Consider the following 25,049-nt stretch of genomic DNA (forward strand, 5'->3'; position numbering starts at 1 on the left):
TCCTTGCCGCTGTTGCCTTACCTTCTGGCTTGCTTAGTTGGGGACATTTAATATTCAACAATATTATAGATCTGCCTTAAAGGTGGATGATGATGAAATTATTTTTTGTATTATTTTCATGTTATCACTGTGAAGCTGCTTTGATACAATCTGTATTGTAAAAAGCGCTATATAAATAAAGATGACTTGACTTGAAAGAGCACACACACACACACACACACATGAAGACTTAACAGAGCATCATCAAGTGTTAGACAGTGCTCTAGGTTATTACGTGTGGAAGTTTTTTGTCCAATAATTAGAATCTCTGTTTTTTTCTAAATTTAGTAGTAGGAAATTACTAGTCATCCATTTTTTTATATCAGCTATGCATTCCGTTAATTTTGTGAATTGGTAGGTTTCGTTAGGTTTTGAAGAAATATACAGCTGAGTATCGTCGGCATAACAGTGAAAGCTAATTCCATGTTTCCTAATGATATCTCCTAATGGTAGCATGTACAGAGTGAACCGCAGCGGTCCTAGTACTGAGCCTTGTGGTACGCCATACTGAACTTGTGAATGATAAGACATCTCTTCATTTACTGCTACAAACTGATAACGGTCAGATAAGTGATTTAAACCATGCTAGTGCAATTCCACTAATGCCAACATAATGTTCGAGTCTATTTAAAAGGATGTTGTGGTCAATGGTGTCAAATGCAGCACTAAGATTGAGTAACACTAATAGAGAGATACAACCACGATCGGATAATAAGAGCAAATCATGTGTGACTCTAACGAGAGCTGTCTCGGTACTATGGTACGGTTTAAATCCGGACTGAAAATCCTCGCAGATATCATTTCTTTCAAGAAAAGAACACAGTTGTGAGGATACTGCTTTTTCTAATATCTTTGACAGATATTTAAACGCTTAGCCTAATAGGCAATTAAAAGCCATGTTTGTATTGGGCTCATCTGCTAATCTGTAGGCTACACATGCTTTATTCATATGTGTACAGAATTTTATATTTTAACATGAATGTCCATTGGGGGGCTGCTTCAGCTTTTTGAACGTAGAAGTGTGATAAAGACATGATTGGCTATAATTTTTATGGATAAAGGCATATTTTGTACATGACTACACCTACACTTTCTTTTACTGTCTATGGTCCTTATAAGGCCAAGAAAATATGTTGTTTTAACGACCGTAGGGTAATATAGGCCTGTGTTGGAAAGCCTTTCTTTAAAGTGAATTTCGTTTGGTATTAATTGTATCTTAATTTAAATCAATGTTTCATCAACCAATTTCCTGGGTTTAATAAATAAGAGGTAAATAGCCTATAGCAGGCAATATAAGAATAAGAATAATAATATATTTTATTTATAACGCACTTTTCATTCCAAAGAATCTCAAAGTGCTACACAGTAAAACGACAGTAACTAAAAACGAATAAAAACAATTAGCACATAAAAGCCTTTCTGAATAAAAAAGTCTTCGGTTCTGCTTTAAAAGTGTCCAGGCTCTGTACTGCTCTCAGCTCACTCGGGAGGGGGTTCCAACGCCGCGGTGCAGCTGAACAGCAAGCTTGGTCCCCCATGGTACGAAGCCTGGTGGTGGGGACCTGAAGAAGCAGGTGGCCTGATGATCTGAGGGTGCTGGGGTGAGGATTTAAAAGTGATGAGTTCTTGTAGATATGGTGGTGCATGTCCGGTGATACATTTTTGTGTGAGCAGGAGGATTTTGTAGTCGATCCGGAATGAAACAGGGAGCCAGTGCAGTGAATGCAGAATGGGAGTTATGTGGTCATATTTTCGGACTCTCATTAGGACTCTGGCAGTGCTATTCTGGATGTATTGTAGGTTCTGGATATTTCTACCAGAAATCCCAATGAAGAGTCCGTTGCAGTAGTCCAGCCTGGTGGAAATAAAGGCATGAACAAGTTTCTCTGCATCTTGAAGAGTTAGAAGGGGACGGAGTTTGGAGATATTTTGAAGATGGTGGAAGGAGGTTTTGCAAATGCATTTAATATGGTCATTGAAGGTCAGCTGCGGGTCAAACCGAACCCCTAGGTTTACGACTGAGGAGGAGAAAGTGATGACCTCGCCGTCAAAGATGAACTGAGATATGGGAGAGGAGTGGATCTGATGAGGGGTGCCAACAAGTAGTGCCTCAGTTTTACTGGAGTTCAGCTGGAGGAAGTTGCTTTTCATCCATGCCTTTAGGACGGATGAAATCAGGACACGGAGGCGCCGGCGTGAACTGGAGCTCCTCTCCGAAACCGAAACTCAGCATATAAGCTACTTGCCTCAGAGACCTGAGAAATATATCTATAAAAAGCTTGGAATGAGTAGGCTACTTTTATTTTTATTTTCATTTTTTATCAAAATCTCTCTTTTGTAAACTTCTTTTTTTTAACTCTTTACCTTGGCACAATTTCTGGAAAACTGTCAGTGAAGTCCCGATATGCAAATTTGTTTAAATTCATACCTATAATCACCTTGACCAAAGTTGTGTTTTTTTTTTTTTTACACTGAATCTTGAAAAAAAAATATAGACCTGCCTACCGACCCTTTTTTATTTTTATTTTTTTGGCTGTTACGGCAAACCAAAATATTTTTAAGGATGGCCTGAGCAAGAGTATATTGTGAAGATATAAAGGGATAGCAAAATCTATTGGCAAGGGAAGGCAAAAGAAACCTATATAGCAGGAATGCACTAAGAAGGGCCTTTCCATTCTGCCTTGTCTCTGATAACCGTGTTTACATTTAGGCTATTTCAATAGATTTTTTTCAGTCAGTTAATCCAAATAATTGGGTAATCAAATAGCATGCATATAGACTATTAATTTTAGAGGCTAACAAATACAGTGTGGGTAAACTCTTAATTTGAAAAATAATGAATGCATTTCCTGCCAATCAGATTTAGCACCACCCACAGGGGAAAATCGGAATATCAAGTGTTTTCTGATTTCCATGCAAGAACGAGTAAAACAAAAAGCTCATTAATGCCATGTTTGAGTCATGCTCTTAACAAACTATGTTTTATTTCCTCTTTCCATATTGTGAATAATAAATGTGTATCATTTTAATTAGCTTGTTACACAATGGAGCCCAACTTATTTGAGTAGCTTAATTTTACACTCAGGATTATTCCTTGGCATCCTCACGTACTGAACTCCTGTCAGGTTAGGTGCAGGATGCCGAAGACGAGGACACGGGTACTTAAATGCAGTCAGTTTATTAATTACATAAACTTTCAGAAACAAAGGAAAACACTCCAGGAATTCAAAACACACTACCTTACAACGACGACGACGACCAACAAACATTGAGGGAAAACACAGGGCTTAAAAGAACTGGGGTTAATGGGAAAATTAACAAGACACAGGTGTCGGGAATTTCTAATTAAACAGACAGGGAAAACTAACAGGACTAAACCAAAAATCACAAAGACAGGGGGAAACAAGATCACAACACAGAACAGAACACATTAACAATGTGACAACTCCATTTTGTTAATTGTTTGCGTATTAGAGGAACGCTATCACATCGTGCGCAGAGTGATCTTAACATTTAAGCTAGCTGAGAGAAAATGGCACTATCAAAGAGTCTAAAGAGACTCTTTTTCCCGAAGTGCAAGAAAAATATCCCCATTATATCCCAGATTTCCCTGTAGACACATAAAGGCCCTTGTGTGTTTATGTCATTTCCACAAAGGTCGGTTCAATGCTATCTAGGCTGTAATTTCATAGTTGAGCTAATGACATTGACAAAGTTAATTTTGTTTTAAATAAAAATGTGACGTCTTTGTAAAATGCACCTATTCCACAAATATCTAAACCTCTCACCCTGACTATTATTAGCAAAGAAAAACAATATTTTTGCCATTTCATTCTAAAATGATTAGAAGTCTACATCCCATCTTTCCTCTGTCTTTCTGCTTTGCTGATGCCCAGAGTTTAGTTCAGAGAGGAAAGCCTGTTTAGCACGCTGGAGAGTTTCGATGAAAGGCGGCATTACTGCCATTCAGCGGCATCACAACAGGAAAAACAGAGCCTCATTAATGGGAGCTCGCTGTCTGCAAATTCACCAATCGTGACAGAATAAAAGTCATTGTAAACAAACAGAACACAACAGAATAAGATCATTAAACCCTAATCTTGAATGAGATAAATATTACAAACGTGACAGGATTGATATGTGCATATGAAAATATAAAAATTCTCCACATAGGCTATGTCAGCAGCTTTCCAGAAGTGTATATAGCGCTCTTGTGATATTTGATGCTGTGATTTTCTTTATTTGTATGACATCAACCTTATGTCCAGTGCTGGTCCAGGAGCTTATCACTAGCCATCAGTAAGCATGGCTTTGTTGCAAAAACAATGAAAATCCTTTTTTGTGCTGAGTAACACATTCCAAGTAAGCCGCTTTTTTATGTGTGACTTACATGAGTGTCATATTAACATCTAATTGACATTCTGTGGTGGAGGTTGTTTACACTTGAGCAAATTCTTTACAGGACTTCAGTCCAGAACTTGTAATGAAACTGCTGTTGCTGAGGCCGATGGGTGGAGTCTGGTTACGGTTATGAACATTCCTCCGGTGAAAACACTGTCCCGCTTCAGTCCAAGCGCTTAGCCTCCACTGTGCAGTTCATCTCACGGTAAAGAAACATTCTGTCTTTCGTTTGTTGTGATTTTCATGACTTATCACAGCAGGGCATTAACATTTTTTGAGTTTTGCCAATTTATTTTTGGGATGCTTTCTCTTAGAAATAAAGCTGATTTAAAAGAATGGAAGGCCAACTATGTCTTAATAAAATAATAAATTCTGCTATCACTGTTTCTAAAACAAAAGAAACAAAGGTTGTGACAGTCACTGTATTATTTGATGTTATAACCCCTGTTTAAGGATTACAAGATGGATTTTTTGAGTGGCAGAGAGAAGGACCCATTGAGAGCCAAATACAGCACTGTCCCTGGATGGCATTCTTCACACATGTAAGTTCATAGAAATATTTCATTGAAATGTTGAAAATGTCACATATGTGATTGAAAAAAAAAGAAAGTTAAGACATTACATGCAAGAATTGTATATTACATTGTGGTTCAGAATTGGCAACACACTAAAGTAATCTGGAAGTAACCAAACCATTAAAGCAGTTTAATCTGTTCTGAATCCCTTCAGATTAATATGGGTAATTGATTTGTTTCATAATTACCTTATAAATACTTTTATCCACTTTGCACACTAATATACATAAGATACTGTGTATAAAATAGTATAAAAACATGTGGCAGAACAAAGATTGATTTTAGAAGATGCTGACATGCACATTATTGTGATGTTTGTGATTGATTATGGTTATTTTGATATTATTTGATATTTTATTTTGCATTTCTTTTTACAATGTAGTAATGCATTTATGATAAGAATATTGGGTAAAAAAATAAAACTGTATTTAACATTAAATAATATTTATATGAGAATAATATATATATGTATATATTTAAAATGAAATTTACAATGGACTACTTGCACCTGGCTTTATGAGCTATAACTATAAAGATCCAATAATCATTCAAACTTTAAGAGAATAGTGGAATCCACACTAAAATTATACCAAAAATGTCACAGAGGAACGTTATGGTTGGATTCACTTTCAGAGCTGACAAAACATTAACAGCCGATCAAAACCATATGACTTAAAAGCAGTTATGTCCACAGAATATAACCGCAGTGAGTATTCAGAATAAACATACAGTAACGTTATCTTCTGTTTGACGGTTGTTTGTTTACTGGCCCTCCAGGCCCAGATTTGCCCAATTCTGATCAGACAGAAATCAATGAATAAAAATCAATCTTTTATTTACTTTTATTAAAGGACAATATGTAAGAATTTGTAATATGTAAATGTTGTAATAAAATATCCAAAAATCACTTGCACAGTGTGATATATTTCCTGCAGTTGTGTACTTACAATATCCCAAAAGTTCCCAAAGATTTTTAATTTCAGAGAAATTCCCGTTTTAAATAACGATTGCCGTCCCAGAATCCCTGTTCACTTGTCGCCTGTCAATGACGTAATATCTCGTAGTACTGCTGTAGTAACCATGTAGTAAATGTGAGAGGACGCTCTGACTGGTTTATTTCACGTTACGCCCAAACCACACCTATGAACAATGAAGCTTCTTCAGACCAACACATTTTAGATTTGTGTCGGCGCAAGAGTCATTTATCCCGCCGAGATCCGCCCACAGAGTTACTTGCGTTTCGCGTTTGATAATTGCGTTTCAGATCGCTAAAATATGGCCCCATATTTAATAGCCTAATTTGAAACATGTTTAATTTTAAATGGGGCTATAATATCTAAAATTAGCAAGACTAGGCTAATCAGTGTCATAGGTAGCTTGGTAGCTCATCGGTAGCTACATATCATGTCAACATTATATTGATGCCAGATTTAGTAGAAGAAGGTCTTAACATTGTTAATCACATGACCCCCAGTTTCAGAAACTGTTTAATTGAAATGTTGTCCACAATGGAATTTTCTTGGCACTTTAGAGTTGTTGGCATATTATGATTAGATTTTACACGAGCAGTTGGAGAGAGTTAGGGAAAAGAAAGAAGGGTCAAGGCTCTGAGACGCAGAATGAATTGAGATATTTCAAGCCTTTATTTGTTATAATTTTGATGATCATGGCTTACAGCTATGAAAACCCCAAATTTAAAATTAGAATATTGTGAAAAGGCTTGAAATATCTCACTTGCCATTTAATGAATCTATATAATATATTAGCTTCACCTTTTAAGTTGAATTACTGAAATAAATTAACTTTTGCACCATATTCTAATTTTTCGAGTTTCACCTGTATGCTATGTCTAAGATATAGAAAAAGAAAAACTGAACAAAATGCATTAATAGACCATGCACATTTTAACAGAGCCTACTCGCAACCAATTCATATCCCTGTTTTATTAGGCCACAATCTTATCAATACAGCTTTATTCTCCTATTGCTCAGTCGTTCGTCACTCATTGTATTTCTCAAGACAGTCTTGATCAACTTTAGCACAGAAAACCTGTGCTCACATGCTGCAGTGCTCACAGGTAATGCAAGAGCAATTTTGCAAAGTTATTAAATCTCATGGAAAATCTCCCTATACGGCTCAAGGAAGACTGTGAGGTCTACTAAATTGGATGGCACTTCCTCATCGCTGGTTTGCTTCCTTTCAAGAACAACAATGAAGTTGAGGAACTTCATATTCTAGATCCTCAGTGCTACAGTTGTATTGTGAGGCAAATGGAAACAATAAATTTTTCTCACAAAACATGGGACTTCCAGGATTCAAGGCCTGTATCCCTTCCATTATGACACAATTCTCTTTAGAAAACCTTCTCTTAATCTCGGAGAGAAGTACATCAACAATTGGAATGAAGGAGCCTGTCCTAAATGATTCCTTATCTGTGCTGAGCTGTCTCTGAGCTATTGGTGTGGAAATGTAATACCCTTCAAGCCTAGAGCTTGGTGTGACCTGACGTCCTGAAGATACAACATTGACTGCATTGCTCGGTGAGAGTCATTGTGTTGTCGCAAATTTCATTGAAGACAGAGCCCTCTCGATATCCATTCAATGTGTCAACAAGCGAATCAACAAGGGTAACAGCAGCTATGCCCAAATTCAGCTGTGAGGACTAAAATGTCAGACAGATGCTTGATCTCACCAAAAATGTTGGTGAGTGTAATGAGGCAAATGAACTTGAGATCTATTTGTGCTAAAAGACCTGTTGCTTCAACAGCTGTCAGCATTTCTGTCTTCAGAGATTTGTTTGAGTAGATGTATAATGGCTGGCAGTCTATCCTTCACTGTGGGTGCTTCTCAATTCTTATTTGTGCATCCTCGTTTCCTTTCCTCTTGTCTCAGCTCCACCCCCTGCAAGGAAAGAAAATGAGGACGGAGGAATCGAATGAAAGCTTTTTCATACATTGGAATACTTGATCACTCGAGCGTCACTTTACAGCGTCATCAGCAGCGCTCAAAAGATCTGCCCTTGTGTTGTTGAAGTTTGGTTATTTAAGAAATTCATAAAAAATTATAATAAAGCAAGATACCCTGTTGAAATATGTGACGTGCTGTTTATATAAACTGCATTAAAATTATACAACTATAGAATTATTATGACCGATGTGAAGGGGGAGGAGAATTTACACGTGCGTCACGTTTAGTCAATAAAACACTTCCGCATAGGATCCACCTGCGTATCCATTTAGTCATTTAGCAGACGCTTTTATCCAAAGCGACTTACAATTGAGGACTACAGGAAGAGGTCGCGAAGAGGCAAAAATAACGCAAGAAGTGCTCAAAATACAAAGTTCTGGCATGGCTCAGAGTAGCATAAGCCAAAACAAGGGAGGATTACAGAGAAGTTTTTTTTTTATTTATTTATTTTTTTTTTTTTTTTATGTCAAGTGCTCACGGAAGTGATGAGTTTTCACTTGTCTTTTGAATGTAGTCAGGGAATCTGCATTCCGGACGAGGGTAGGGAGATCATTCCTCCAGCATGGAGCCGTGAATGAGAATGTTCTGGAGAGTGATTTTGTGGCTCTCTGTGATGGACCCACAAGCCGTCGCTCACTGACCGATCGCAGGCTTCTGGTAGGGATGTAGACTCGTAGGAGCGAGTGGAAGTAGGAGGAGCTGAGCCTGTGGTCGATCTGTAAGCAAGCGTCAATGCCTTGAACTTGATGCGAGCAGCGAGTGGTAGCAGTGCAGAGAGATGAACAGAGGAGTGACGTGGGCCCGTTTGGGCTCGTTGAAGACAAGACGGGCTGCAGCATTCTGGATCATTTGTAGAGGTTTAGTTGCACATGATGGAAGACCGGCCAGAAGAGCATTGCAGTAATCAAGCCTAGAGATAACCAAGGCCTGGGCGAGAAGTTGTGTTGCATGCTCAGTTAGGAAGGGCCTGATCTTCCTGATGTTGTGCAGTGCAAACCTGCATGATCGAGCTGTCTTTGTGATGTGGTCTGTGAAGGTCAGATGCTCATCAAATGTTACTCCAAGGTTTCTGACCGACCTTGATGGGGTGATTAAAGTTGAATCTAGCTGGATAGTGAAGTCGTGCTGTAGAGACAGATTGGCAGGGAGGACGAGAAGCTCAGTCTTTGCCAGGTTGAGCTGCAGGTGATGTTCCTTCATCCATGCCGAGATGTCCGCCAGGCAGCTTGAGATACGTGCAGCTACTGTGGGATCATCAGGTTGAAATGAGAGGTAGAGCTGGGTGTCATCAGCATAGCAGTGGTAAGAGAAGCCATGTGCCTGTATGATGGGTCCCAGTGATGTGGAGTAAATGGGAGCGGTCCAAGAACTGAACCCCGAGGAACTCCTGTGGTCAGTTGATGTGCTTTGGATACCTCGCTACTCCATGTGACCCTGAAGGACCTACCTGTGAGATAGGACTCAAACCAGTGGAGAGGAGTTCCTGTGATGCCCAGTGATGAGAGGGTGGACAGGAGGATCTGATGATTCACAGTGTCGAAGGAAGCAGACAGATCCAAGAGAATGAGAACTGATGATTTGGAGGCAGCTTTTGCGATCCGTAGGGCTTCTGTGACTGACAGCAATGCAGTCTTGGTTGAATGCCCTTTCTTGAAGCCAGATTGGTTTACATCTAGTTGGTTGGTCAGAGTGAGGAAAGATGATACTTGGTTGAAGGCAACTCGTTCAAGTGTTTTCGCAATTAATGGTAGGAGAGAGACAGGTCTATAATTTTTTAAGAGTGATGTGTTTAATGTCGGTTTCTTAACCCTCTGGGGACGAATTGGGCGGTACCGCCCAAAATGGCATACTTTTACAAATGTGCAATTATCTTCAAAACTATTAATGATAGAGAAGTGCGGTCTTTTTGCCGTCTTCCTCAGATTCCACTGAAAACAGTGATATCCCGTTTGTATTATACACACACTTCGCTGTTGCGCAATACCACTGCATAAAAAGGCCAATGAAATCGATGTTGTTAGGCAAATTCCACCAATGGAAAAATTGCCGCTAGGAGGATTTTTTTTTTTTACCCAATCAGAGGAAGGTTACCATGACGTATTCTAGCCAATCAGAGGCCTTCAACATGTACAAACAAACAGCTTCAAGTGGACGGAGTATGAGACCGAGAGCGAACGGAGCGGAGTATTACAGAGCGCACAGAGATCTATATAACAGAGAGACAGAATAACTTAAATAGCATTATTATTGTATTGTTTTAGCACTTTTATGATGACTAGCAGTAAAAGATTCACGGCAGAACAAGCTCTGGAACAATAACTGGAAAGTAAATCTGCCAGGTTGTGTGTGTGTGTCTGTTCTTCAGAGCAAGCAGTTCTCATTTAGTTCGAAGCAGACAGCTTTTTCACGCCTGGGACTGTTTGTAAAAAAAGTTCCTTATTTCATTGTTCTTAACACATTTGATTGAACAATTACAAATGGCTGTCAAGCAAAGGGTTTGGTTCAAAAACTGTTCACTATTGTTGTGTGAGGTGTGATTTTCAGTAATAAATGACAAAAATCTAATTTTCGTTTTTGAAATTATCTCGATTATTGTACATTTTTCACTCATACTTCCTTTATAAACACATTACATGCATGCTTAGGTTAGCTTAGGGTCTTCTGAATCCATAGATACCAAACACATGGCGTTCCATCTCCATTACATATGGTTTATAAGCCCAAATGTAAAAATAGAGAAAACGGACCAAAAAGGGCTTAGTCCCCAGAGGGTTAAGCAGTGGAGTTACCCGAGCCTGCTTGAATGCTGTAGGAAAAGTGCCAGTGTGGAGCGATGAGTTGATGATGTGTGTGAGTGCTGGTAGAAGTGTGGGAGAGATGGCTTTTAGAAGGTGTGAGGGGATGGGATCTAGAGGGCAGGTGGTAGGGTGACTGGAGAGGAGAAGTTTAGATACTTCTTCCTCGGTTAGTGGAGAGAAGGAGGAGAGAAGGTGCTTGGGAGTGGGAGGGGTTGGACTCGGTTCCTGTGTTTGGAGCTGAGAACTGACTGCTGATAGTTGTTGTTTTGTTGGTGAAGAAGTTAGCAAGATCATCAGCAGTTAAAGAGGAGGTGGGTGGTGGTGGAGGTGGACAGAGTAGAGAGTTGAATGTCTTGAAAAGAGTTTGTGTGTTAGCGGTGCTGTTGATCTTGTTGTGGAAATAAGAAGATTTTGCAGCATGAGCATCAACAGAAAAGGAAGAGAGCAGAGATTGATACATACTAAGGTCAGTTGTGTCTTTTGATTTGCGCCATTTCCTCTCTGTTGCCCTGAGTTTGGTCCAGTGTTCATGAAGAACCTCAGATAACCAGGGGTTAGAGGGAGTAGTGCGTGCTGGCCTGGAGGAGATAGGGCAGATATTGTCTAAAGAAGAAGTTAAAGTGGAGCATAAAGTATCCGTTACGGTATTAACATCCAGAGATGAGAATTGTGAGGGTGAGGGGAGAGAAGATGACACAGCAGAGGAGAGATGGAAGGGAGAAAGTGAGCGCAGGTTTCGTCTGAAAGTAACTGGTAGGGGGGTTGGTGGAGCATGGGTAGAGAGTTGTAGATTGAAATTAATGAGGACATGATCAGAAACGTGGAGAGGTTTCACCAAAATGACTAGCATTTCTTTGACTAGTACTTTTTTTCTTGACTATGTTATCATGCTTAGTAAGTAACTCCATAATAGAGAGAAAATTCCCTTTGTTCTCTCCCTTGGTTTCATTATTTGCTCTCTGAGCTATATTTTGCGTTGCTGTGAGAAGCAGGGTTTCCGCAATTGTTTTAATGTACTCTCTATTTTACTTACTAGTTTTTCATATTCTGCACTTAAAGAAGCAGAGAGAGAACAATTGTTTTCTGCTAATTTTCATAGTCTTTCCAGGCTAACATAGCATTGGTATGTGATTCTGATTTTGCATGGCTAGCAATCCTCCATCGCTCCATTGCTTTCTTCCAGTGCCTGAACCCTTCAGATGTAAATACTGAATCACGTGAAGGGACTCCTCCGCTCCCTCACGGTCAGCAGCGACTCCTCTGTTCCCTCACGGACAGCAGCGACTCCTCTGTTCCCTCATGGACAGCAGCGACTCCTCCGCTCCCTCATGGACAGCAGCGACTTCTCCGCTACCTCGCAAACTGCAGCGACGACTCCGCTCCCTCATGGACAACAGCGGCAACTCCGCTCCCTCACGGACAGAAGCGACTCATCCGCTCCCTCACAGACAGAAGCGACTCATCCGCTCCCTCACGACAGCAGCGACTCCTCCGCTCCCTCACGGACAGCAGTGACTCCTCCGCTACCTCACGGACTGAAGCGACTCATCCGCTCCCTCACGGACAGCAGCGACTCCTCCGCTCCCCCTCCGCTCCCTCACGGACAGCAGCGACTCCTCCGCTCCCTCACGGACAGCAGCGACTCCTCCGCTCCCTCACGGACAGCAGCGACTCCTCCGCTCCCTCACGGACAGCAGCGACTCCTCCGCTACCTCGCAAACTGCAGCGACGACTCCGCTCCCTCATGGACAGCAGGGACTCCTCCGCTCCCTCACGGACAGAAGCGACTCATCCGCTCCCTCACGGACAGAAGCGACTCATCCGCTCCCTCACGGACAGCAGCGACTCATCAGCTCCCTCACGGACAGCATCAACTCCTCCACTACCTCACGAACAGCAGCGACTCCTCCGCTCCCTCACGGACAGCAGCGACTCCTCCGCTCCCTCACGTACAGCAGCAACTCCTCTGTTCCCTCACGGACAGCAGCGACTCCTCCGCTCCCTCACGGACAGCAGCGACTCCTCTGTTCCCTCACGGACAGCAGCGACTCCTCCACTCCCTCACGGACAGCAGCGACTCCACCGCTCCCTCACGGACAGCAGCGACTCTTCTGTTCCCTCACGGACAGCAGCGACTCCTCCGCTACCTCGCAAACTGCAGCGACGACTCCGCTCCCTCACGGACAGAAGCGACTCATCCGCTCCCTCACGGACAGCAGCGACTCATCCACTCCCTCACGGACAGAAGCGACTCATCCGCTCCCTCACGGACAGCAGCGACTCCTCCACTACCTCACGGACAGAAGCGACTCATCAGCTCCCTCACGGACAGCAGCAACTCCTCCACTACTTCACGAACAGCAGCGACTCATCCGCTCCCTCACGGACAGCAGCGACTCATCAGCTCCCTCACGGACAGAAGCGACTCATCCGCTCCCTCACGGACAGCAGCGACTCATCCGCTCCCTCACGGACAGAAGCGACTCATCCGCTCCCTCACGGACAGCAGCAACTCCTCCACTACCTCACGAACAGCAGCGACTCCTCCGCTCCCTCACGGACAGCAGCAACTCCTCCGCTCCCTCACGGACAGCAGCGACTCATCCGCTCCCTCACGGACAGCAGCGACTCATCCGCTCCCTCACGGACAGAAGCGACTCATCCGCTCCCTCACGGACAGCAGCAACTCCTCCACTACCTCACGAACAGCAGCGACTCCTCCGCTCCCTCACGGACAGCAGCAACTCCTCCGCTCCCTCACGGACAGCAGCGACTCCTCCGCTCCCTCACGGACAGCAGCGACTCCTCCGCTCCCTCACGGACAGCAGCGACTCCTCCGCTCCCTCACGGACAGCAGCGACTCATCAGCTCCCTCACGGACAGCAGCGACTCTTCCACTCCCTCACGGACAGCAGCGACTCCACCGCTCCCTCACGGACAGCAGCGACTCCTCCGCTCCCTCACGTACAGCAGCAACTCCTCTGTTCCCTCACGGACAGCAGCGACTCCTCCGCTCCCTCACGGACAGCAGCGACTCCTCCGCTCCCTCACGTACAGCAGCAACTCCTCTGTTCCCTCACGGACAGCAGCGACTCCTCCGCTCCCTCACGGACAGCAGCGACTCCTCCGCTCCCTCACGTACAGCAGCAACTCCTCTGTTCCCTCACGGACAGCAGCGACTCCTCCGCTCCCTCACGGACAGCAGCGACTCCTCTGTTCCCTCACGGACAGCAGCGACTCCTCCGCTCCCTCACGGACAGCAGCGACTCCTCTGTTCCCTCACGGACAGCAGCGACTCCTCCGCTCCCTCACGGACAGCAGCAACTCCTCCGCTCCCTCATGGACAGCAGCGACTCCTCCGCTCCCTCACGGACAGCAGCGACTCCTCCGCTCCCTCACGGACAGCAGCGACTCCTCCGCTCCCTCACGGACAGCAGCGACTCCTCCGCTCCCTCACGGACAGCAGCGACTCCTCCGCTCCCTCACGGACAGCAGCGACTCCTCCGCTCCCTCACGGACAGCAGCGACTCCTCTGTTCCCTCACGGACAGCAGCGACTCCTCCGCTCCCTCACGGACAGCAGCGACTCCTCCGCTCCCTCACGGACAGCAGCGACTCCTCTGTTCCCTCACGTACAGCAGCAACTCCTCTGTTCCCTCACGGACAGCAGCGACTCCTCCGCTCCCTCACGGACAGCAGCGACTCCTCTGTTCCCTCACGTACAGCAGCAACTCCTCTGTTCCCTCACGGACAGCAGCGACTCCTCCGCTCCCTCACGGACAGCAGACCACTAGATATCCACTAGACCAGGGGTTAATTATTTTCAAAAGCCACAGGGATCAGCATCAGAGGGATGAAAGAGTCTCTGATGCGGCTCCCTGTGGCTTTTGAAAATAATTAATGAGTGTTTGATTAAAAAATTTTTTTATTTTAATTTGTTCGTTTTTAAAGTGTAATTCTAAATTTGAAGATTATGGTGATCTTGTAACATCAAAATAATGTATTATTTTTTTAATTTGGAAAAACGTTAAAATCTTTTGTCGCATAAATCTTAATATGCGTCACAACCGCCAATGTGCGACACCCGTCAGCGCGCAATTTTTTTTACTTTAATAACGTATAAAATATATTTCATATGAGCCAACTATGGAGAATTATAATAAAAGAAAAGTGTCTGAAAAAAAAACGAATGTTCAATGCTACATGGGCACATTCATATGCTTTCACTGCTGACAAGACTGGTTTACCAGTATGCTTAACATGTAATGAAAAACTAGTAAACAACAAAAAAGTCAAATGTCGCAAGACATTTCCAGAATAAACACGCAGCCTTTGCTCAAAAATATCCGGATGGAGATGAGAGGAAAAAAGCCGTTTCGGAACTGCTGCGGAAAGGTTGATTGAGCAAAAATCCTGAGCAGTGGATGAAGTCTGCAAATTCAAGTACATATGCTAGTTTTGTAGCCGCTCAGGAAATAGTCATGCACGGGAAGCCGTTCACAGATGGAGAATATATAAAATAATCTTTCATTAAGATTTCAGAACATCTATTCACGGACTTTAAAAACATTGCTAAGCTACGTAATATGCTATCAGTTTCTGATGCAGAAAAGTTAGTTCATGCATTCATGACCTCGAGACTAGATTACTGTAATGCTTTATTAGCTGGTTGTCCTGCATCCTCAGTAAACAAGCTACAGTTAGTCCAAAATGTAGCCGCTAGAGTTCTTACTAGATCAAGAAAATATGATCATATAACACCGATCTTATCATCACTACATTGGTTACCTATAAAGTTCCGTATTAATTATAAGGTGTTGTTACTGACTTATAAAGCCCTAAACGGCTTAGCTCCAGTCTATTTAACGGATCTTCTATCGCCCTATAATCCATCGCGCTCTTTAAGATCGCTAAATTTGAGGCTTTTAGTTATACCTAGGATATCTAAGTCCACCAAAGGAGGGAGAGCATTTTCACATTTATCTCCAAAACTCTGGAATAGCCTTCATGATACTGTTCGTTGCTCAGACTCGCTCTCCCAGTTCAAAACTAGATTAAAGACGCATCTCTTCAGCCAGGCATTTAAATGTTTTAATCTTACAGTTAAATCCGGCCTCTAGTTCATAACCGCCAGAGGAGAACTGGCCCCCGACTGAGCCTGGGTTCTCCCAAGTTTTTTTTTCTCCATTAGGTCACCTGATGGAGTTTTAGGTCTCCATTAGGTCACCTGATGGAGTTTTAGGTCTCCATTATGTCCCCTGATGGAGTTATAGGTCACCATTAGGTCACCTGATGGAGTTTTAGGTCACCATGAGGTCACCTGATGGAGTTTTAGGTCACCATTAGGTCACCTGATGGAGTTTTAGGTCACCATTAGGTCACCTGATGGAGTTATAGGTCACCATTAGGTCACCTGATGGAGTTTTAGGTCACCATTAGGTCACCTGATGGAGTTATAGGTCACCATTAGGTCACCTGATGGAGTTTTAGGTCACCGTTAGGTCACCTGATGGAGTTTTAGGTCACCATTAGGTCACCTGATGGAGTTTTAGGTCACCATTAGGTCACCTGATGGAGTTTTAGGTCACCATTAGGTCACCTGATGGAGTTTTAGGTCACCATTAGGTCACCTGATGGAGTTTTAGGTCACCATTAGGTCACCTGATGGAGTTATAGGTCACCATTAGGTCACCTGATGGAGTTTTAGGTCACCATTAGGTCACCTGATGGAGTTTTAGGTCACCATTAGGTCACCTGATGGAGTTTTAGGTCACCCTTAGGTCACCTGATGGAGTTTTAGGTCACCATTAGGTCACCTGATGGAGTTTTAGGTCACCATTAGGTCACCTGATGGAGTTTTAGGTCACCATTAGGTCACCTGATGGAGTTTTAGGTCACCATTAGGTCACCTGATGGAGTTTTAGGTCACCATTAGGTCACCTGATGGAGTTTTAGGTCACCATTAGGTCACCTGATGGAGTTTTAGGTCACGGTCACCTGATGGAGTTTTAGGTCACCATTAGGTCACCTGATGGAGTTTTAGGTCACCATTAGGTCACCTGATGGAGTTTTTCGTTTCCTTGCTCAGTTGTGGATATTCAATTTAATTAATCAATGAATAATACTATTGATTAGCATTTGCCAAACATGGACGTTTTATTATTATGTTAATTTAATACTGTGAAGCTGCTTTGATACAATCTGTATTGTGAAAAGCGCTATACAAATATTTTTGACTTGACTTGACTTGACTTTAAAAACAAGAGTGAAATTGTGCAGAAAATCAGGGATATGCCCCTCTCTGCAAAGACTGTCAAAGACAGAACCATAAAAATGGCAGAAGACATCACCAGACAGCAAATTAAAGACATCAATTCAGCTGTGGCCTACTCAATTCCCAGCGATGAATCTAAAGACAAAGGTGATATTGAACAAATAGCGCTGTTCTGCCGGTATGTAAACTTTGCTGGGCCACAGGAAGAAATTATTGAGTTGATACCACTAAAAGGCCAAACACGGGGGGAGGACATCTGTGAGGCTGTCTTGAATTGTTTAAGAGCCAAAGGAATAAACACCACCCACCGGATGTCAGTGGCTACTGATGGGGCAGCAAGTATGATAGGAGCGCATAAGGGCTTTGTGGCTTTACTGCAGAAGTCGCTGGTGACTTTCCACTGCATCCTGCACCAAGAGGCACTGTGTGCTCAAACAGTTCCTCCGGAATGTACAGAAGTAATGAATGTTGTCATTCAAATTGTCAATAAGGTTTAAATCACCGTCAGTTCCGTTCGTTACTGGACGAGCTGGAAAGCACGTATTCTGATCTCCGGCTGCACAACAAAGTTTCCTAACTTTCCTGGGCGGCAGAGGGATCACATATCCTGAGCTGGGACAGCCAGGGTGTCTGGAAAAGCTACTAGACATGACAGCGCATTTGAACACGCTGAACACAGCTCTTCAGGGGAAAGGACGCACAGCCCTGCACATGTTGGAGGAGGTTTTGGCATTCGAGCGCAAGTTGTCAGTGCTTGCCAGAGATTTACAGAAAGGTACACTGTCACACTACCCCAATTTGAGAGAGTTCAAAGAAGCTCACATGATAAATTCAGAGTATTTACAATCTGCACTCATCGCAATGCAAACATCGATTGGGAAACGATTCTGTGAGTTCAGAGAGGAAAAAACACATTATCCTTCCCTGTCACTCTAAGCCTCGATCCATCCCTGCTGAATACGACTGCATCGGCCGGTGTGAGCAGGTGTTCTCCAACATGGACTTTATTAAGTTAACTTACGGTCCTGCGTAAAGATGAAGCTGACGGCATACAGCCCTGATGTGCAGACGCTGTGCGCTGAGGTTCAGGAGCAGAAATCACATTAACCAAGTATGATAAATATTTGAATTGCCTATTATTTTGCATATATTCATTTTTTTTTTTCATTGTTCAGTGAAATAGTCCTTTTATTATTCAGGTTGACAGCTGACAGTAAATGGATGATGGCACAGAGAGAGGACGGCATTTTTGGTTTGATGCCGGTGGATAATTTAAATTCTGCGTTTTTTCATAAATGCAAGAAGGACTCAAATAGAATATGAAGGTAATATGATGCCTTAAGGAATCGCATGCGCAGGGTAAGATTTGTGAAAGTGTACATAAGATTCCACGTGTAAATGAAATTTGCGTGTGCAACAGAAGATTTGTAAAGGTGTAAATCGCCTATCAAGTGTAAGAAAAAAATATTTGCAGCATTTAACTGTTATTCGTAAATGTCATTCGTAGAGAAGCGTGACAAAACTGGAAGCGCAGGTAAACGAAAGATGCAACAGTACAGATCGGGTCATTTAGTCAGTTAGTCACATAGTCATTCATAAGTCATTTAGACATTTGCAACAGTTTATTTTTTTTACACAAAGTTTCATTTTACGCGATCAATCTGTTTTGCAGTTCCTGCCTCTGTTGTTGTCGCTTGCACATTGCCGTTCACAGGCATGCAATACTTTTGGCCGCATTTGTGCGCAAAACCCGTGCCAAAAGTGTAAGCGCGGAAAAATGAAAGTCAGAAGAATACAGATCCTATTTATTTTGTGTTAGCATGAAGCTGCAGTTTCACAACATGCATTACATTTACGAATGACAGTTAAATGCTGCAAAGATTTTTTTCTTACACGTGATAGGCGATTTATACCTTTACAAATCTTCTCTTGCGCACGCAAATTTCATTTACGCGTGTAATCTTATGTACACTTTCACAAATCTTTGCCTGCGCATGCGATTCTTTAATGCATCATATTACCTTCATAATTAGACATTTAGTATTTTACTTGGAAGTAACGTTCAACCCAACGTCTTTTTTTCTGAGTTTTGTTGCATGCAGAAATGTAATTTAGTTTTTTCTGCAGTCGTTCATTGATTTCATAAATGCAACACATTATAGTTTGTATACATAGCATAAAGGCAATAAAAAAAAACTTTATATGCAGTGTTACTTCATTTTAAATGTCAAAAGGGTTTTGTGGCTCCCAGTATTTTCGTTACTGTGGGAAACGTGTCCAAATGGCTCTTTGCGTGGTAAAGGTTGCCGACCCCTGCACTTGACAGATGTCTTTAACCAATGTTCTGTGTTTTGTACACGATGAGCATCATTTAAATGCCATATCATAACATTTCAAACTAAAGGAAGATCAAGTTCAAAACGCATGTCGAAACCCTTCCTGGATTCATATCATTTTTCCACCCTGCACTGTAAATGTTTACATGCTATGTTCAAACTTGTCTATGCATACTGTAATTGTCTATTGTTCTGACAAAGAACATCAACATATCATATTTTATGACCAATTTATGGAGACATCAACTGACTTTTTCCTGCAACTGTATGTAGCGCCCCCTAGCGTGTGTAGCTATTAGTGTGGAGTGCGCCCCCCGAATACCTGTTTATCGAGAGATCTCTCTCTCTAATATTAATTAATGCTCTAAATCTAATTCCCCAATTATTACCTACTTGTAACTGTGTACCTTGATGGCAGCTTTTAATTTAATGCAAAGTTGCAATACATTGTCTTTATAGCTAAATTAGAGTAAAACACTAATTGTATGCAACTATCTCAAGTGGTTGGTTAAATAAACGTTAACTTTACAGTTACAGTATATTCCACTCTTTTTAAATGACTATCAATACTTTAAGGCAATAAGCATCAATGTAAAGGTCACTTACCTTAATCAGAATTGATAAACACTTTCACTTTAGACCAGGATACTGAAAACTCAAGGATATTATCTTACATTAAGTATCAAAATTATCAATATCATACACCCAATGTAATGCAAACTACCACAGAAATACGTTTTGAACTATTTACTGGAAAAAATATATAGTATAGGCCTACATATAGTTCAAATATCAACAGTGCAATTCAAATGAAACACCATTCAATTCCCAAAATTAAAGCTAAGCCGGCAAATATGACTAAATGGCCACTCAATTAAATAAAATGAATACCCAGACAGTCAGATGAGGATACGTTGCAGGCCTGTAGCGTTGCTTGTGAGCGGGAAGACCTTGAACACAATGGTCGCTTCGTGCCGTGGCGCAGTAGTGCTGATCAGCGTGTCGTCATTCACGCCGTGGCGACGCGATGCTGGTGATCGTGGCGGCGTCCGACAGTTATGCAGGCAATAGTTCTGGAGATAAGTGCTTCTTCAAACGCTGCACAAAAGGGCAACTGAGCAGGGTACTCACTGGCAAAGTCCTTGTAGCTAAATCGTGCTGACTAGCCGTCCACTCTTCCTCTTCGTAGAAAACTCTAACCGAGTGCTTCACAACAATTACACTGTAAACTTAGTCAAATGTCTGTAACTCACTCTTTGTGCAGTCTTTAAGTACATTTACTATCACAATGTGCATTAACTTGGTGTTTTACCAACTTCTAACGTAACTCACAGCGCGATTCTCACTCTCGTTTCTCTCCCGTCTCGTGTTCTCCTCTCATCCCCCTCTTCCCGCTTCCTCCGACCTCTCACACTGACTCCTGATTGGATCTTTTTTTCGGGTACATGAATTTTAACTGACTTAATTTTTAACACACATAAACATTATTTAAACAATTTTAACAACATGAAATGTACACTTTCAAGAAAATAAACAAAAATAAAAAGTGGTTTTAGAAAACACCCAAATTTCCCACAGGGCTACATGTACATGACTCTTGTTTTCCTTAACAGATACCAGCGCAACCCTTCTACGGCCACTGACCTGCGACCCCCGGCGGAGTACAACAGCCCAACCGGAGAGACACACACATGGGTGACATTGGGTACAGGAACTAGCTGGAATATTCCTGACAGTAACAAACAGACTGAGATATCAACTACAACATTCCCTTCACAAAGCAAGTCATCTCACAGAGAATTAGCTGACTACACTGGTAGAGTTAGAAGAGAAAAGCAGAGATCAAATTTGGGGAGGTATAAGGAAAGAGACATACATGAACAGCGCGAGGGGTGGGAAAGCACATGGCCGATAAACTGCAGAGGAAAAAGAGAAAAATGTGGAACAAACAGTCAGAAAGAGCTACAAGCTTATGCCAATTGCTATCATCATTCACTTCCCAAAAAAACATCTGGTTTTGAGGTTGGGGAGTGGAAATCATCGAAGTGTGCTTCAGGCATAGAGAACGTGTTGGGATGTGGGCAGTGGGTTGTTAGTGCAGAGACCAAAGACAAATACCAGCCAACTATATTGACACCACACAAGAAAGACAAAACTGACCTCAGCAACAGAGAGAGGGAACAGTGGAGGAAATGGAGCACTTGTAATTCGAGAAATACAGAAAGTATTTTCCCACTAGCATCTTTTAGACAGCCTCCATCCTACACGGCACCACCAGCATACAGCTCCCCGAAGGACGAGGGCAAGCTGGCAGGAACACCGAACGTTACTGCTCAGGAAAGTATGGGAGCTTTTAGGGAGCAAACATTTGAAAGCAGGACAGTGAACTCTACAGAATCAACAGAAACACGATGTAATCTTTCAGCTAACAATGGACATTATTTACAAAAAGATAACCAGACACCGAACACAGAGAGTTATTGTACTGATCTCACGGGGGGGCAACGCTGTCTGGAAGCCTTAAACACTACCTCGGCCATGCCGTACACAGCAATCACAAAACCTTCTTCTCCACAAGCACAGCTTCAGTACCGAGAGTCTTCAGAAATAACCTGTGCTGATATTTCTCAGACTAAGCAGACCAAACTCGCAAGAAGAAAAGGTGGTGAGATCGTGTTTTGTCTCGTCTCTCGTATGGGGGAGGTGTCCGGCTTGTCCAGTTCTCCAGAGGAACCACTTACATCCCATGTGTTACCTCTGTTAACCGATTCCAAACCTGATGACATGACAAGCACACCTCAGTGCAATGATGACAGCAGACCCAATCAGGATGAAGATCTGCAGAAGGATGAAGCAGTGAGGCCGCTCCATGGATCTCTCATGTGTGGAGAGTTTGGGTTTACACCCCTAGAACTGACAGGAGGGGATCAAACATCGAGTTCTATCCAAGATTTTAGTCATGTGATAAAACAGAATGAAGATAAACGTTATGACTCACAGTCACGCTGTTTAACCCAGAAGTCATATATGGAGACAAATGGAAAAAGGGAAATAGTAGAGAAATTCCCATTGTGGAAAGAGCCAAAATATCAGCACTTGACGGATAACACAAAGCAAAGAAATGAGCAAAGCCAAGGGATCAACGATGAGTCCAAAGTTACTAACAAAAAGGATACCAACATATCAACAAAAGACCAACAGAAGAGTCTTGTGGTCATTGATGCAACTTGTGTTGTTGTCAAGGTTGAGCTTGTACTTCTTCCAGAGAAGGAACATGTCCAGTATGTGTGTTTGACAGAGGACCGGCAGAAGACCGATGTGCTAAAGCAGAACTGCAGTGCCATCTCAAGCCAAGAGACCCCTGAAAACAGTACTTTGGACAAGGGAGAAGAAAGGATTCTTGGAATACCGCATGAGTATCCCAGGACAGGATTACAGACATATGAGAGCATTTCACAAGAACGAGTCAGTTCCTGTGGGAGTAACATAGAGGATCCAATAAAAGAGTTTGAGGAATCTCCATCAGCAGCCAAAACTGTTGATGACGGGCAAGTGCTGGAAAATGAACTGATGGCGGGACAATCCTGGAGTGGGACAACACTGGAGAATAATGAAGGTTTAGAGAACACACTCAACATAATGGAAGTGGGAAACCAAACCACTGCAAAAGACCCCGAAGCTACGATTAAAGACTTCGTGGCTTTAACCAATGCAGAGTCCACATCTGAAGTTTCTGGGCTACAAACTGAAAAGACCATAGTACAAATCAATCAAGCCACAAATCAAGAAAATGGTCAAACACTGGACGACAGTGTAGCTAAACACAGAGCACAGAAAGATAATCGAAAGGATACTTTACCAAAGAACCATACCAAGGAGAGTTCAATAGGAGAAACCCTCTCAGATGAAGTAGAGGACAGGGAAGAACTTGCTTTGCATCGCTACAAACCTCTCCTAAAAACGAGTGCAGAAAATGCCATCAAAGAAATTCAGCTTGGTGAACACGGAGTTGTTTTACCTTCCGTCGTGTGTTTCAGTAAACTCAGAAGATCAAGCTCTTCACCTCAGGTGTCATTCACCTCAGCTTGCCACACGCTGGATGGATCTCACACAGAGAATAAACCACTGTTGCTTACATCTTCTACAAATACAAAAGGCACCCAGTTCTCCTCACTTCCCTCGCTTTCTCCAACTCCTGTTCCCGTTGCTTTTGAAAATGCATCTCTCTCAAAGACAAGAAGCATGCATGCTGATGTTTTACTCTGCACGTCATCACCCCCTGAACACACACAACACACCAGGTCTCTGTGGGACGCTGTAAGTCGCATCCGCAAACACACTGCTCCTGACTCCGAGACCGAGGAAGAGGAGGCGGTGGAGTCCGGGAAACAAACGGACTCGCTTTACCAGAGGTTGAGCACAGAGGAATGGGTCTTGGAGGACCGTACTTCAGAGAAGTCAACCAGTGTTCCCTTGGCAGAAAACACTGAGTGTAAACTATTGTTGCGTTAAAGCATAGGCTGTAAACCCCCGGTTTGCATCACTCTGCTTGTTTTGTCCCAGGAACTGTCAGTCTGTGCATCAGTGGGGGGATTTCACATGCTTTCTGCAGGATACATTGTTATGAGCGAGTCATTGAATCTTCTGCTCAACCAACCAGTGAAAAAACACTGATTCATGATTCAGGGACAAAAAATGACATGCTGTGTGTTGCTCAGAGACACACAATGTTTAATTCTGGTTTTTCTTTGTTTGAAACTATTTTAACAACATGCAAGAAGGGTGTATTTACTTGCAACATGATATTTCTTTTCCATAAATTATTTAAAAAATGACACAATGAAATTTGCTATGCTTGTTGCCTGAAGCTGGATTTGTCAAATAATAAGAGTTAATTTATGGCCTGATATGCAACATGGGAAACAAATCATGTCAGTGCAGACGGCCTCGTGATCAGTGCTCAGCCTTGCTTCTGGCGGCCGGGGTTTGAGTCGCGGCGCGTGGGGTCTCCCGCTATATGAGGCACTGAGCGGTCGTCGACTCTTTATCCTCCAGTCTTCCACAGCTCTGAGCCGCAGAGATGCGCTCGCTGGACACTGGCTCGTCCAGGGAGAAACACGCCGTTCCGGAGCGCACCCGTACAATGCCAACATCACTACAAGAGCAAGTTTTCATTTGTTTCAGTGAAATGGGTCTAGATTACTAGATAGATACAGGCAGGGGAGTTTTACTCTGCAGGAGAGTGGCCCTCCAGGACCGGAGTTGGCCATCCCTGCTCTAGGACATCGAAGGTCCTCACGACTTTATGGATCGTTTGCTCAAATTTTACACATAGTGAAAACAGGAAAATTAGAGGGCAATTTGTCTGTTTATATATATATGGATTTCCATCCATCATATAATAAGGAAATACATACTGTATATAGTAAAAAGTCTCATTGATTGTAATACATTTCCTGATGTTGTTCAGTCTGATCAGGTCTAAAGGAGTTTGATGTGATTAAATATATGATATGCAGTATTTCACAGTAAAACAGGCAAGCACAAAGAAAGCTTTAGTAAAAGATGATTAGTAATTCTTTTGTGTAATTGGTATTTAACTGGGTTATAAAAGAAGGGAGCAATTGATAAGACACTATTACAAACACAACTGCTTGTAG

At 42.7% G+C, this 25,049-nt stretch overlaps 1 protein-coding gene across 1 annotated transcript; it reads left to right on the plus strand.

Moving 5' to 3' along the window:
* The first annotated feature begins 4,480 nt into the window (after positions 1-4,480).
* LOC306990483 (uncharacterized protein) lies at positions 4,481-25,049 on the plus strand. The gene is made up of 3 exons (XM_079597358.1): positions 4,481-4,645; positions 4,894-4,982; positions 21,003-25,049. The coding sequence occupies exons 2-3, from the start codon at positions 4,903-4,905 to the stop codon at positions 23,899-23,901; spliced, it is 2,979 nt and encodes a 992-aa protein (XP_079453484.1). The 5' UTR covers positions 4,481-4,645; positions 4,894-4,902; the 3' UTR covers positions 23,902-25,049.

The sequence above is a fragment of the Phoxinus phoxinus genome (assembly GCF_949152265.1).
Source record: "Phoxinus phoxinus genome assembly, chromosome: 22".
Taxonomy (NCBI): Eukaryota; Metazoa; Chordata; class Actinopteri; order Cypriniformes; family Leuciscidae; genus Phoxinus; species Phoxinus phoxinus.